Source organism: Pseudopipra pipra, chromosome 2 (assembly GCF_036250125.1).
Source record: "Pseudopipra pipra isolate bDixPip1 chromosome 2, bDixPip1.hap1, whole genome shotgun sequence".
In the NCBI taxonomy this organism is placed as follows: Eukaryota; Metazoa; Chordata; class Aves; order Passeriformes; family Pipridae; genus Pseudopipra; species Pseudopipra pipra.
Window position 1 is genome coordinate 48,603,554 of NC_087550.1, and position 16,160 is coordinate 48,619,713.

Genomic DNA, 16,160 nt, shown 5'->3' on the forward strand with positions numbered 1-16,160 from the left:
AGCCCAAATAATTGTAATATAAACATTCATTTTCCCTGCAGGACATTCACTTGAAATAAACATGTTCTCTGAATGTTTGTCTTTTAACCAACTAACAGCCCTTGTTTCAAAAGACAAGAGAAGAAGAATCCCCATTTTTAGAAAAATGTTCAGCACAAGCTCTTCTTTGAGGTCAGATGCTAGGGATGGTTATTCCCCTAAGATTTCCCTGTGGGTGATGAGTTTAGCAGAATGATAACAGTTTGCTCCTGCAGACCATCCTTTCTTTTGCCTGCTGTGTGCTTTCTAAATCCCTCTCCTCTAAGGAGGGCCAGAGGACACCAGGGCCCTTCTACTTTTGAAGGAGAAGTCGAATGATTATTAGCTCCATGTGTCCCTCTCCTTGGCCTTTTCCCAGCAAGAATGTGCTAGGCACTGGCTCTTCTCTTGCTGCACAACTCCTCCTCACTTGCCCAGTCATTGCACTGCCGCCCTACCAGACCTTAGGAGCTCTCCTGGTCTGGTAAACTGAAGGAGGGCAGTTATCCTCATTTCCCCCTCCTTGTTACTAATCCTACTTATCTGTCCTTTTCAAGATATCTATTTGCACCTTCTCTCTGCTGATCTCCCACCTTCTGAAGCTGATTCTCATGCAGCTGCCCCTGCTGGTCAGCACCATCTGTACCCACGTGCAACTATCAGACCCTGCCTTGCCCTCTGCAAAACGATGTTCTCTGGGCTTCTCTGCTACTTTGCTCTATTTTCTTTCAACCAAGCTCTAATTGGGGAATTGTTCCTCGCTTTGTGATTAAGGCTGGGGGGTGGGGGAGCCTGAAAAAATTCCTCAGGTGTTCCCATTGAAAATGTCTCAAAAACAAAAGTAGTTAATTATTTACATACCCTTTGCTGCTGAAAGCGTAAGGAAAGCACACACTTTCCCTTACCATTGTCTGTGTTTGCTGTAGCAAAATTTATGGAGGAGCTCAGTCTATGGCCCAATTGTGCATCATATTTTTATTTTGAAAGCGACAGAAAAGCCAAAGCCTCATTACCATGAAAAAGTAATGCTTGAATCTGTAACTACATAAACTATGCCTTATAAAACAAGCTCTGGTTTTGTCTCACAGCTCCCATCTCAGGTTGCTTTCACAGCCATAAACTTATTTTATGTCCTGCTCAGTAGTAAAGTACAGTGCAATAGGTGGCAGACATGGGTAATTTATATCTTCAGTCACTTCATTGTGAGAATCAACAAGTTGACTTTATAAACAGCAGAGAAAATGGAGATGGACAAAAGTAAAGGTATGAGGAAGAGTTCAGTCTTTACCAGCCCCTGACAACTAATGGTGTGATTTGCCTATGAACAGTGGAAGAGAGTCAAAGAGGGTTTTAGACCTTGTCCCATGCCACCCTCCCACAAACAGTTGGACACAAGGCTTGTGCAGGTGCATGTACTCTTTGCAGAAGCACTCTGCAATTAAATGCTGGAAATTATGAAGCTCAGTAAACTAGTAATCCAATAAGTGTCCCTGAAGATTATGATCCCCATATAAAATTATAACTTTTTTCCACTGCTGAAATAGATAGGTCGCATTTGCATTAAACAAAATGAAAGATAGTGCTAGCTTTTGGACTGCCACTGTCATTAGGCATCACCAAGAAAATACGATTTTGTTTTTCCTGCTTCAGATACTTCAGATTCTGTGGGACATTTTCCTATAAGATGTCTGTGAACATACTCATGAGAGAAGGGAAAATTAATAAGGCAAACTTTATTTTTCCTTTATGACAAATCATTTGCCTTTAGATCTCTCTATTTTTCATGTGTATCTAGGGGCTGTGACACAGTCCTTCAGGCTAAAATTAAACCCTCAACAAACAATAATGGTAAAAAAGAGGAAAACAAACAGGAAAATACATTAATGTCTCAGGGCGTTGGTTTTTATTGCTCTTTCTTCTTACTTCCATGATGAATGTTTTCTGCTTGAAATACTGTGGTTGTGACTGTCACACCATGGTCAAACAAGCAGGGCAGGACTTCACGTTACTGCACTCAGCATGATCCCCACAGCTATTTTGATGGGAGTTGTGGGTGGGCAGGAGGGGTGAGCTGAGCTTGGGTGGCCACTCTGGCATTCAGATGAAGTGGTATCTCCCTGGTCTAAGAGGCAGTCAGTGACCACATAACTTTGACAATTGACAGACCCTCCCAAGGCCCTAACCAGAGAGCTCCAGTGGTAGAAGGAATAATAACAGACACTGAGTTGCCTCTCTGAAAAATTCCATGCCCTGTTGAATCCCAAATTGGCACAGTGTCTTGTAGGTTTGTGCACTGAATGTGCTGCACATGTCTGTCCCTGCCTGACTTATTGCACAGGCAGAAACCCACTCTCCTGTGTCTGGGCGGCCACATCCAGCACAACTCTGACACGTCCTGCCTGCTTCTGGTTCAAGCCTATCTCTTGCCTGTATGAGACGGTCTTGGGAAAGCTGGTCACCAGAAAAGGCAGTTTCCTAACCTTGGAAAAATTTGATAGAGCAGGGACCTGCAGGTAACTTCAGTCAGCTTCTCCTGCAGCCCAGAATAAAGATGTACAGCAAGGTAAAGGGACAGAGCATTGAACTCAGAAAAGATAGGATGGGCTACCCATGTAGCTATTTGTGCCTTAGTGGCATTTGTCACTGTGCAGATGACTGAAAAACTAAGGTAGTATGTAAGGTCTTCTTTCGTCCTTCTTTAGTGCTGTGTATGTCAGCTCAACCACATGCACACAGCTGTGTTTGCAGCTGTGGCAGGTTGGCATCCAACACTGAAGTGCTGTGTAGCATCATTCTGTGTGAAATCTAGGGTGTGTATTGAAGAAATACTTGTATTTTGCCATTTTGGTATGTATCTCAGTGGCATAGCTCTGCACAATTGTGAACAGAATTATAAAACAGATATCTTTCTACCTTTAATTTTTTTTTTCCTAAAGCAGGTGTGAAGAAAGAAGTACAAAAAGATCAGGATGCTAACAGACCAACTGTGTCATCCCCTAAGAAATCAGCAGTAACAGCCATTCAAAAGCTCCATTCACCAGGTATTTATGAACCCAAAAGCGGGGGAATCCAATCTTCAGGGAAGATTTAGACTTGTTGACTTTGCATCTCTTGTTAGCACACTCAAATCTGAGACCTGCTATTGTTAAGTGAGGTTTGACTGTGTCCAAGGTTCATAAAGCTGGCTTTGAGTACAGCAGGCTTTATCATACCAATGCACGAGCTGAATAGACTTTTGTTTCTTTGTTACAACCTTGCGATTGTCTCTACTTCAAAACAAAGAGTTGTTGCCATTACATGTTTAAGAGAATGAGAATTTTTTTTATCATTACAATTTTCTTATATAAAAAGAGAACAGATAGATATAGTGAAATAAGACACCTCACACAATTGCCTGGAGTGATAGTATATTACTCAGAATCTACTCTTACTTTTATGCAGAGGTAGTAAATTTCCTGGGCTATTTCTACACATAATTAGAAAAGGGATTATCTATAGAAATAACCTTCAAAGTGCTATTGGGACATTGTCAATTTTCCCTTCAATACTGGGCAAACCACATGGTTTTAGCATTTCTGAATAATACCTTTGTTTACTAAAATGAGGATAACTTGTTTCTCTTTATGTCTAAGTGTACAATGACAAATGTATAAGGTGCCTAAAGGCTTTTGTAAGACTGGTCTTTGGTTGATGTAAATGTTTCTGAAATGAGCGTGCATGGTCCCACTAATTTCATTGTGCTTGAAGTTTATCTTCTGTTGCCTCATTTTTCAGACTCTACTTGGATACTTAAAATGTCATCTCTGCAGCTATATGATATGTGAGATATAATTATTGGGGTAGAACCCCATGTTGCTTTATTTGATAAAATATAAAGCATGTAGAACAGCTCTTCAGCTCCTATGACTTGCATCAGGAGTCTCTTCATGTTTACTAAACTCAGTCCCTATTCTTCTCCTTCTCAACCAACAAAATCAAGAAAATGGAAGGTTAAATTTAATCTTGTCGGGCACCAGCAGGACCCACAATTCTTCTCCTTACAAAGATATTAGAGTAAAAGGGTGAACTTAACGATGTCCTCTGAATCATATAATTTACAGACTGTTTTTCACCTAATGAGATCACCAAGAGAGATCCAGAGAAGAATCTGTTGCAGAGTGCCAGACCAGAAGCTCACCAGTGTTTGTAACAGAGTCCAGTTTAAGCATCAGCACTGATTGTGGCTGTAGCAGCATGTTATAGCACAGCTGATTTGCTTCTTTGAGAATTGGAAAGCAAAATCAAGAGCGGCATATTTGTACTGTATATTTGTCTTGTCAAGGAGACCTGCATTTCCACGGGTGACTGAATGATTTTCAAGGCTTAAATTTTTGGCGTATCCAATTCATGAGGCCTCAAAGATTTCTTCATTCTCATGAGAGGTTGAGTAACTGACCTCTGTCCATCAGACTGATTTAGAATTTGTTCAGCTTGATTGTCTGAAATTAAGACAATCTAAAGATGTTTATCACTGTAAGGATCAAGTAGGAAAATAAACCTCATCTTCACTTATTTTTTTAGAGTAGCCTTTGGCATTCTTTAAAATAACAACAGCAATAACAAAGCAATAAAGGTAGAAAATTTTTTCACCTACTTAACAATTTCAAAAATAGTCAAAGCAGCCATTGAACAGAGTGAGTGTAGCTAGTGCCAAGGGGCACTAACACAGGTTTTCCTCCATCAGGATCACAAACTCCTGCATCAGGTAACTCCACCACACCTACATCTGGCCATGAGCAGGCTCTAAAATTTCTGAGTGCTGCTTTTAGGTATTTTCTTCTGTTACTGGTGTCCTCACATTCAGTTCCTTTTAATTAGTGCTGGTTTTTGACTGTCATACACCTTTTTTTAGGCTCCAATCTAGTCTTTAGGATTTGGATCAGTCCTCCTGAAGAATTGCAAGGGAGTTTTGAGATGCAGAGACTTTTAGGGATCTTAATTTTATCTATTGATGCATTACTACCCCTGAAATCTTTGTCTAGGAGCAGATGTCCCTAGATGCAGGTGCTCTCCTTCCACTCCATTTTAGGACAGTGCTACCCTTTTCTGACATCTCTCATTGTACAGGCTGCTTGATATCAATTGTTTCAAAATAATTTGCTCACTTTCCTTACCAGAATGTCAGAAATTGGACAGTTAAAAGGCAAATAAATTGCATTTCCCATCTAAATCCTCATGGACTGTATTAATTATGAGTATAGACTTGTTATGTCTTCTTGGTTCAAACACTCAGGTAGATAAAAAAGACTTGGGAGTTTTGAAGCAGATCAAAGGGGTTCAGTGATTTCAGCGTACACTGGGTCTGCCCCCCTGGTCCCACCATCAGCAAAAAGGACATTCAGGATCAGGGCCAGCATCATTAATATATACCCTGTTTTGTGCAGAGCAACAGAAGAGAGACATCAATGGCAGAATAAGCTTAGTAAGCTGCCTTTCAGACCCAAATGAACCGAGAAATTCAGATTTATCCCTGAGGAGAATAGCACTGTTTAATTTAGAAGGACAGCTTATAATACTGACAAGGACAACACAGAGATGTGCACTTCAAATCTTCCAGTGAACAGGAAGGCTAGGAAGATATAAGACAAAACAACCTCATCGGTTTCTGTTTTAATTAAAACTGGACTGATTTCAAGGGCTTTCCTCTATGCTTCTCTCTAAGCTTTCTGTTGTAACACCACTGTGCTGCTTAAACTACCCAAGATTTTTATTCTAAAAAGACAGATATTTATGGGTGTTGGTTTTATGAATTTCTTATTTTGTGATATTACCTACTGCCCAGTTAAGAGCCCTTTGACATGAACAGAAGAATCTGTAAGAAAATACCATTCCATGCAAAAAAATATTCACAGGCTTTAACTGACAAAAAATGGATAAAGGGCAATAGCTGAACTCTCTGGCTGAACTCTCTTAATGACAGAAACTCCTTGTATTGTACTACTTAGGTCTTGCAACAACATGACACTAGCCTCTACATATTGCGAAACCTGGTATTCTTTTTTTGTAAATTCAAGACATGGACACAAAGAGTTTCAAAGTTTGTTTTGCACTTGTAGCTCTTTGCAGTTGTACTATGAGATAGTTGGAGACATGAGGGAGCTTTTCTGCTGGAGCTAGATCCCTGTAAGCTTAGCCTGGAGCCAGGACGTAGTTGGGCAAGTTGGTAGATATGCTCCCAATAGCTCCACACAAGCTGAGGACCTGAAAAAGTAGGAATAAGTTCCTGGGGTATTGCTCTGTCAAAGCCATACTGTTTCCCTGCCTCATCTAGTAAAATTGCCCTAAGGATCCATTTGCACACTTAGGCCATGGTCTTAAAGATCTAAAAGGTCTAAAGCACATCTGACAAAATTACCTCTGGGACAATACTCCACTTTACAAATTGTCTCAGAATCAGATACCATCAGAGGCATCTTTGTGGAAGGATTCTTCAGGCTTTTAGGAAAGGTGTACATAGTATCCACAGCAGAAGACTGTCCCCTGTTACATTCATTGCTGAAGACTGGTTGGAGACATTGTTTCTGTATTGTTTTTCAGGAACTGTATTCTACAAGACTGTAAAACTACAAACTGTCCTTTTTTTTTTCATATTCTTGCATACCTGACCCTTTCTGCTAACGCAGAAATGTTCCAGACCCATGCCCATCATATCTAGTAACACATGGGACTAAGGTGTCTGACTCTTATTTTCTCCCCCTTTCTTACTGACTTTAGTTCCTAGGCTAGCAGCTGGACACTAATGGGAGGATCTGTGGAAGAGAGGCAGAGATTCCTGGCCGGTATTCAGGAGTGAGTTAAAGAGTATATCAGCTGAGGAGAGACTGAGGGTAGCAAAAAAAATAATCAGCAGGCTGTGCAAAGGTGATGTTCAGCTGGCCATAAATGATTGCAGAGGAGAGTTCTCAGAAAGCTAGAAAGGTAAAGACAAAACAGATTGTCCGAGCGCTGGCTTGAGCAACCTGACACTACCAGGACACTACCTCTTCTTGCTTCATCCTCATAACTGAGTATATCCAGAGAAATTGATAGCTGACTCAAGCAGGATATGAACTTAGGAAAAAAGCCTCACTGTCCTTCAGTGGCTTACCATGAGCAAGCTTTAGTTCTTGTGCAATTCACAGAATGTGGCACTGTATTTGAGCTGATATCCTAAACACAAGCTACACTAGTGCTTTCAGACGTTTGTACAGGATCGGGCTTGCTTCAAGCCAACTTGGAGCACATCAGAGGAGCCAGAGTCTGGGCTTATTTCTTCTGGCAAACCATATAGTGATTCTGGTGTGACCAATGATGCAGAGAGAGCAGCCATGAAGAGCCAGTGACGTAACTCATCAGCCTTACACAGTACCTGGTGGCACTTGCATACATATCTGTTAAATGCTGCAACTTTAGATGTGTTGTAAGGGTGAAAGCAAGGGGAACTGTCAAGGTAGACTGCAGTATTGTTGATAAAAAGAAACTGTGATATCCCAATAGCAAGCAACCCATGCTGTGTTTGCATTCAGGGAGGGACAACTCTGATTCCTCATTGTCCTATTTGGAGGCAAAAGGAAATCTACAAAGGCAAAGGAAAACTGGCACCTCTGTCAAGTCACCAAGCACGGGGTTCAGGTGGACAAAGGAATCATGTGCAAAGTATAAATGTCACATAGCTGTTTTCCACATCCACAGTAAGATAAAGGGAATCTTGACCTGGAAGTGCCCATTTCTCTCACTGCCATTTAAGAGAATCCAGCATTGCACATCAACATGCAGACGTCTGTTCTTGTAGATGTCTAGCACAGGTGAGGTGATTCCTTCCTCTAACATCAGTTCTCAGTGATACACTTTTAGGACAGCTCTTCCCAACTTGTACAAGACCTTCAGGCTCAGAGCCTGAGGTGATATGACTGTTAAAAAGCTTTGAGCTTTAGCCCCTAGCCACTGTGTTCTTGCTTTTTTTGAAAGTCTTAAAGTTCTGTGTGAGTGCTACAGACCATTTTTTCTTTTGTAGGGATGAGTCCCAAAGGCCTTAGAAACATATAAGGGTCATGTCTATACATATAAGTAAGTGACCTGAATGGTCTTTTCTTCTCTCCTTTGTAGGACATCCCAAGCAAAGGCCTACCACCCCAAAGAATGGGTTCTCCCCCAAACCAGGAGAAGGTCGAGACACTGAAAAGCAGTTCATTCAGAGATTGAAGGAAAAGTGTGATGAGCAGTCCCGGCAACTAATTAATATTCAAGATGAGCTTAAAAGGGCCAGCTGTGGCTTTGATGTCTTTGCTATAACAACACAGTACTTTTTCAGGCAGGTAAGTGCAATGGGTACTTCTTACCACTGAAAAGATACTTTACCTTTACACCTGTCCCTTGCCCAAAGTTATTCCACAGTCACTGAAAAGTTCTTCTTGGGACCAAAGCATGTAATTTCTTTGCAATGGTTATTATGAAAAGGGAATTAAAATTTCATAGAATCGTAGAAGGAAAATCTGCAAAGGCAAGGGGATTCTGGCACCTTTGTCAAGTCACCAAGCTTGGGATTTGGGTGGCCAAAGTAATCATGTGTTGATTGTAGATGTCATCCGGTTGTTTAGGTTGAATAATTTGATTCCATATATTTGAAATTAAAAGTTCAGAAACTTGGAAAAGGAGGAATTTTGACTGAAGTATTTGTCACAAGCATGGAGGGGCTTCAGCATGTTTTTAAGAGTGAAGTCATAGTCTCTGACCGGTACAGCTGGAATAGAAAGTGTAACTGAGATATTGACACTTATGAGCAACTGCAAAAACAATCCATGCATTTAGTCAACCAAAGGTGTTAGATGAAGGAAACAATTTTCTTTCTTTGAAAAGTTATCTACTCTTCCTGTTCCCCTTGGATCAGGCAGAGTGTCTCTGTTACAGAGTTGCCAATTCCTGGAGAGGTTAGAATAACATTATCTCAACATTTAGAAGATTACACTCCTTAGGTACAGAGAACATAAAGAAAATGTTGTCAGTAATTAGTGAAGCTTATTTATTAACTAAACTCAAGTCAAAATGAATACGTTTTAAGATCACAAATGCAACCATGAAAGACTTGTAGGTCTTGCTTATTTCAAAAGCTGTTTAGTGGGAAATGTAGCTGGGCTGTAAGGTCCAGGCCTGGTTCACATGATGCCCATGTATTTTATACCATCCCAGGTTAGGCTGGTGTCCCAGCTACTTTGTAAAAACTGAGACAATCACCAACAGTAGGACTCAAGATTCGGATAATATCCTTGATTGCCTTTTTGTCTACTTTTGGAAGAAATAAGAATAAACTTTCAGTGTTAAATGATAGAAAGAACACCAAGAAAACAAAACTCAGATTCAATCAGTCTTTACAAATTCTGAAATATTTTATTTAGTTTGGGGGTTTTTTTATATTTGTGGGAAAGGTTACCTTTGAAAAAACAACCACAGTTCACGTTGTTCCCTAAGTAGGAGCTGATCTTGCCAGGGGGAGCTTCACTCAACTGAAAAAAACAGGGAATTTTTAAAATGTCCTAAATATTTTGAATAACTTCCCAGGAGATCTTCCGCCTCTATTTTTCTTTAGGCTTGACATTTCTGGACTTGTTGGGCATTTCTAACCTTTTTCTTTTTTTTTAGCTGACTGTGGAGTATTAATCCTTGTTTAAATCAGAGGGAAACAGAAAAAGGCAGAGCACTGTCTGCTCATCTTTGTCTATGCATTGCCCACTAGGGAGAGATTTTTCATCACATGCCTCATTCACAATTTGCTAAAGGAATTCTGGAAGCTTGGGTATATTTTCTTCATCTCCTCTGGATATGCTTTAAATGAGAACAGCTGCTGCAACTGAGCTTTGAGATGACTCTCATTCTGTTGGTGCATGTTATGTCTGTCCTGAGAATGCCTCCTGAACTGAACAACTTAGGGATCTTTCCTGGCCAAGCATAGCTGTGCCTCATGTTCCCAACTCCTTTGTACTTTGTGCTATCAGGTCAGCTCGAGATTGCAGTAGTGCCTCTCTTGAGTGCCTGGAGGTGAAAAATAATACACCTGTGGAATTTCAGACCTCTCCCAGGCAAAGACAACACAGGCTTCCCTGGATGAGGAGACGTACAGGCACCGTGAGCCTACCAGTTCTCATTAGATGTGAGTTAGCAGTATGGCTGCTTTATCCTCCATTTCTAGTGCATGCAGGCGAGTGAACCCTTTGAGAAGACTACTTAAAGAACCGAAGATCTGAGTTTCTGCTTGAGGTGCTTGCCTGTCTTGTCTGAGACTTCCAGGGAGGCTTGAGACTGCTGCTAAAGTTGAGAGCCTACATGTAATGGGACAATCTGGGACTACTCAAGTAGTTGTGTAACTGGGCAGTTGGCTGTCTTGCAACACAGACACAAACTCCCAAGTTTTTGAGTGTCATTAGAAAATACGATCTGTAGACATTTTCTGAGATGACATTATTGTTCGAAAGCTTGAACAAAAGTGTGATAGCTGGCTTTGAGTTAGGGCAGCATGGGAAAAAAAACTTCTTACACTATAAAAATAATAACAATTGTGTGTGTTTCTGAGAAGCCTGCAGGCAAAATGGTTGAGATCTGAGTGGAACTGCAGTTTGGCAAAGGAAAAATACTCATTTAGGAAAAAGGTGTGGTGTTATTCCAGAGAAGTTTGGGGTGGATTTGTCAAGCTGGAGTTCCACTCTGTTCAGAAGAGGGCTCAATTCTATTTTGGTACTAGGGAGCATCTTTTAGGCTTTTAGTCTCCTGTGTTCAAATTTTAGTATCTCTCTCTCTCCTTACCCCACACCATAACAATATCCAAAACAGAGATTTTTCTCTGATTTGGACTTAAATTCTGTTAGAAAATGTGCTCTGAGCCAGCGAGAACGGGATTGAATCCTAGAAAAAGCTCAAGGACCAGTGTTTTGCATGCAGGTAGGAGTTTGCCCATGGCTGTGGCTCTCTTGTCTTGCTCACATTATTCCTGTTCCCTCTCCAAAGCTGGGGAAAGCTCCAGTGCAACAGACATGTCCAATAAACATGTCCAACAGACATGTTTAGCTGAAGAAAGAGAGTGTTGATAAAGAAGATAAAGAATGAAGATAAAGAATGTTGAACCACACTAGAAGCTTCTTTGAGAGCTTTTCAACTTTAGGCACTTGTAGCAACCTTCAGATTACATGACCATTTTCTTTGAGTTTTGTTGGATTTGTTTTCTGGCTGTTTCGGACTACTGCTGAATAATATCTTGGACTCATCTCTCTTTCTTAGTTGAAAATGTTCTTAATGGGCAAGATTCATTTAATTGACATCAAGGAGTGCACAACATGTAGCAATATTTAATACAGACCCATTAAATGCCAGCTGAACCAATTTGCTATATTCAGGAAAAGCCTAGGCAACATAAGCAGGTGATACAAACCTGCTTATGTTTGGGGCAGTAGACACAAAAAAATTAAAACAGTGGTTCTGACATAAGCATTTAGCTAGTTATGAAAAATAATTATTACAGTGCTGGTAAAGAGCATGGCTTTTAATTATTATTTAATTAGCAGATGTATTAAAGACCTTCATATGTGCACATATGACTCTTGTTGACTTTGACAACTGCTTCAAATTTATTCTGAAGGGGAGTAAATTAACTTTATCCTTAATGTCAGATGTTCATCATTCCAATACAACCCTTGTGCTGTGAGGGGTTCTCCAAAGTGAACTGTCAGAAGCTGAAGTGATACTATGAAGAGGATACCATGAAGATTTTTTAGAGCAAATATCTCGAAGGGCTCCCCCTGATTGGAGTCGGTCCTGGCCGGCTCTGGCTTGTTAGCCCAGTGACAGTGACAGTCCTGGCCCAGTTTCAGTCCTGTTAAGCAACGTATCCAGCAGTGATCCCTCTTGGAAGTGGTAATAGTGCCACCTAAAGGACAGTAACCCAAAGTAACAAATTCTAGAGGAAAAGTCCTTCCAGACATACATAGGGAGAGAATAAAAATCCACTTTAGTGTCTCTAAAGTGACACTAGTACACTCATAGAAGACATGTTTGTGCTGAGGGCTGTCATGGCCAAAGTGTGCCAAGGCCCTGGAAACTGGGCTAATGGCTTTCTGCCTATCCAAGCATCCAAAAAGTGGAGTCCCAATTGCAAGTTCTGCCTCTGAAATTTTAGAGTAGAACTCCAGAGCTACAGTGCATGTGAGGGAAGGGATACTTTCTGAGCTGCAGATCTCAAGGGTAAGCACAGATAAGGGAAAGGGTTACTCTGAGGTAGTCTGTCCCACGCTCTGCTTGGGCATGAAGGAGTTTCCAGACCTGTAGCGTGGCCTCGTGCTGCAGTTTTCATCATGAGGGAAAAACTGCTCAGGACAGGCACCAGCACTTGAGGTCAGTCAGATCAGCTGGGAATAGAGTAACCAGACAACTGTCCCGAACAAGAGTTGGGACAACACTGCAGGACTTGATGGCATTCCAGAACTTTGTGTCTACCAGCACTAGGAAAGGTGTGTCACTGGTAACCAGTGTGTGTTTTTGTCTCCACATCTAAGCGTGAGTTACTTTTGAGTGGATGTACAATACACATCTTACAGACAAGTAAATGCACGTAGCAATGTCCTGCAAAATTTAGGATGGACAAGGAAAACCTTTCCCCTCATTCGAATAACAGATAGATGTGTGCTTGTGTGTCTTTTTCAGAGTAATGTTTCTGTTCTGTGAATGGACAATATGCCACCCAGTGTCATATAACCTCCTTGGCCAAATGCTAATGATTGCTTGTGCTAGAGGCAAAATTGGTCACACTATTTATAAGTTGCTTGGCACTTCCCACTATTACCTCCAAAACATTAATTTGGGCTAACATTTCAGGTGATTATCTCAGGCTGAGCTGAAAATAGTTTATTTGCACAAGTGTCTCAGAGAATAAGTTTAGGAGAAATATATCTGTTGTTTGTGCCTCATAGTGGCACAGTGGTAAGAAGCCAGCACTTGCCAGAAAGGTTGACCTTCTAGCTTTCAGGGGTACTGCTTTCCCAAGAATAGTCCTTAGAAAAGTGCCACTCCTTCCTCCTTACAATTACATCTTGGCTAGATGTTCTGCATTGAGCAAGTTCAGTCTTTTCATTGCTCCTGCTGGAGATCAGAGCAATCAGAGCATATCACTATTTTCACTCTGTATCTTGGAAAACAGACACATTGGACTCATCGAACACTAAAAGTTTAGGGTCATGAATCAAACTCATTTTATTGTGAGAAAAACAAAACACTTTTTTTATTTGGCAGGAAAAAAATTAGAAGCTTTGTCATCATTTAGAGCTTTCTAAACTGCTTTTTAAGGAGAAAATCACAAGATTTGGTATTGGGGGCTACTAGTTATGGTAAAACAGAGGGGTAAGAATCCAGAAGTTCTCCTTTACTTGCAAGCCTTATAATGAAGACTCTGTAATGCAGCTTCTGTGGGACATGCAGGCCACTCACACATGGTCAGTCTAACTGAGGAATGGATCAGGGTTTGTGAAATGAAGGAAATTACCTGCTGCAGGCCCCTGATTATTTGCTATGGATGCTAAAAGACAAGGAGTGAGTAGGTAAGGCATAGAAACCTTAAAGCCCCTAAAATATCTTTCCTCTCCTGATCCTCTGGATAACTGAACATTACACTGCTTCCAGACAGCGTGGCCAGCTCTGCTTCAGTCCCTGCAAAACAGAAGAAAAAAAGTGTAAGGGACCTCTTGGCTTCTCCCTCTGTCTTCAGTGGCCTTCTCACAGACACTGCTGCAACAAATAGCACAAATTTTGGTTTGAGGAGGTGGAAGAATATGCTTCCATGGGAAGCGCTGGTATAGTTACATGGCCTTGTTTTGAAACAACACCCGAAATTAGAGTATGTTTATATCCCTTCCCTGGAGAAGAATTTTGTTAGTTACACATAAATATTTCAAATTTTGAGACAAAAAAGAAAAAGCCCCAGGCATTTTAGTAATCCTATTGAAGAGGTTTTAAGTGGCCATTAAAAATTAAAGAGTTCTTTATTTACATGTTGTCCTTGAGGAGAAATATATTTAAAGTGTGTGCCAAGCATCAGGTAAAAGTGAACTTATTTTCTCCCTTTGTTTGTATTATTGATCTCTGCATAAGCAACTGACTTTCACAGCTTTGATTTCATACTGCATTCAGAGGAAAAAAGTAGAATAAGAATCAGGAGTGGCTCTTGTGATGATGTCAGCCTTCAAGAAGGATAAATGTCTTCTGGTGGGCTTGAGGGATTTGGCAACACATTTGGAGTGGAGTGAAAAGTAGTGATGATTAATACAGTCCAGTGCTATTGTGGCCTCTATTCATGCAGGGGACAGACAAAACCCAAATCACAGTGTTTTTATGCTGTTCTTTGAGTTCAGCAAAGGAGTCAGTAGTCCAGGGTGCTTGTGCTTACTGGGGAAAAAAAGCCCTGTAATCATCACATTGCCCATCCAAAGAAATCCAATATGCATCTGGGCAGGGTTTGTTAGAGCCATGGCTTTGATCTGTCGATACCAAAATATTCCAAAAGATATATTTTGGACTCAAGGTGTCTGGATTTTGCCACAAAACTTTTGCTTCATCAGAAAAATAAAGCCTCCATAGTGAATAACAATTCTGGCATCTAGAGACTTTGACACTCTTGGATCAGTAACTTGTGCCAGAAATCTATAAGCAGGATTAGCTCTAAACATGTGAACTACCTGTTCTTGGTAAAGGCAGTCTGGAATAGTGCTTTCATGGACTCTGTGTGGCTTTCGTGCACATGCAGTGGTTAGACCTGTCGCAGAGTGATTTTGGAGCTATTAAATGGTTTAAAACCATTTATAACATCAAACTCTGTTCATCAGATAAATGGAAATTATTGTGAACTAACTTGGAATTAGGCATACTTTCTCTGAATTAATAACTTACTTAATCTCTGACTTGTTAGTCTCTGAACTAACAATTTCATTTTCAAAATTACCTGAATAGGAGCTGTAACTTTAGACATTTCTAAATTACCTTTCCTGGACTGTTGAAGGGACGAGAAGTCCCAAGTAACAAGTGATGGGACAAAAGAAAATGGCCTCAAGTTGTGCTGAGGGAAGTTTAGATTGAATATTAGGAAAAATTTCTTCACCATAAGGGTTGTCAGGCATTGGAAGAGTCTGTCCAGGGATGTGATTGAGTCACTGTCCCCGGAAGATTTCAAAGATGTGTAGATGCTGTGCATGGTGTAATGGTGGATTTGGCAGTGCTGGGTTAAGGTTGGACTTGATGATCTTAGCAGTCTTTTCCAACATGAATGATTCTAATATTCTCTCTCGGGCAACTCTGACACCAGCAAGGTAGATACGGAATTCAAACAGGGCCCACAGACATGTTAAGCAGTGTAGTACTGCAGCTACTGCTGAGTACACACTGCAGAGACAATTTCCTCAGATCAATCATTGTTTGCTTTTTGGTGTTTTGTGTTTGTTGGGGTTTTTTTCTTTGTTTGGTTCATTGATTGCTCTCCAGAGATACTATACCAAGATTTCTATTAAGAAAGGGACAGAACAATTCATTGTTGATCAATATATGTAAGGTGCATATATATGAAAGTGTTAATCACACCAGAATCTGAAGAATTTTTCTTCTTCCGTGAGAGAACAGAAATATTTAACAAATTTTATAGAATTTTTTTTATATATAGAATAGAGGAAATTTGGTGAGGCTAGACAAAGTTTCCACTAAAGGGGAGCATATAAAGACTCAACTCTCATTAGCAGTGGGGTAGATGAGATCTGGCCTGTCTGGGTCAGAGGAATGCCTTCCTCTCTTTGGGAGTCAAAAAGACGAACCTCCCTTCAGAAACATACCTTTCAGCACATCTTTTGTTTTTAAAATATTTATGATGAGACCAAATGTCACTCTATAATGTTGCTGTAAAGGAGGAGGCCATGCCTCAATTCACAGATAATCTTCAACAGTCATTTCAAAATGAAATCTTTGAAAAAAGATAATCTAAGGAAGGTTGCAATAAACATAGGGAGAGGTGAAATACCAAATTCCCCACTCAGAAAAAGCAGTGACCACCAAATAGCTTGACACATATTTACATACTGATAGTTACTTTCCAGTAACCTGTCCTCCCT

General features: G+C 40.6%; 1 protein-coding gene across 3 annotated transcripts in view; it reads left to right on the forward strand.

The window, feature by feature from the left end:
• The window catches only part of MTUS2 (microtubule associated scaffold protein 2), a 253,961-nt gene that overhangs the window by 187,634 nt on the left and 50,167 nt on the right, over positions 1-16,160 (forward strand). For 2 of the 3 annotated variants that reach the window (XM_064645436.1, XM_064645437.1), the window contains exons 6-7: positions 2,955-3,059; positions 8,143-8,351. In XM_064645436.1, coding sequence (XP_064501506.1) covers positions 2,955-3,059; positions 8,143-8,351 — 314 coding nt within the window. The remainder of the gene's footprint in view (positions 1-2,954; positions 3,060-8,142; positions 8,352-16,160) is intronic. The other variant, XM_064645438.1, reaches the window with a different exon arrangement.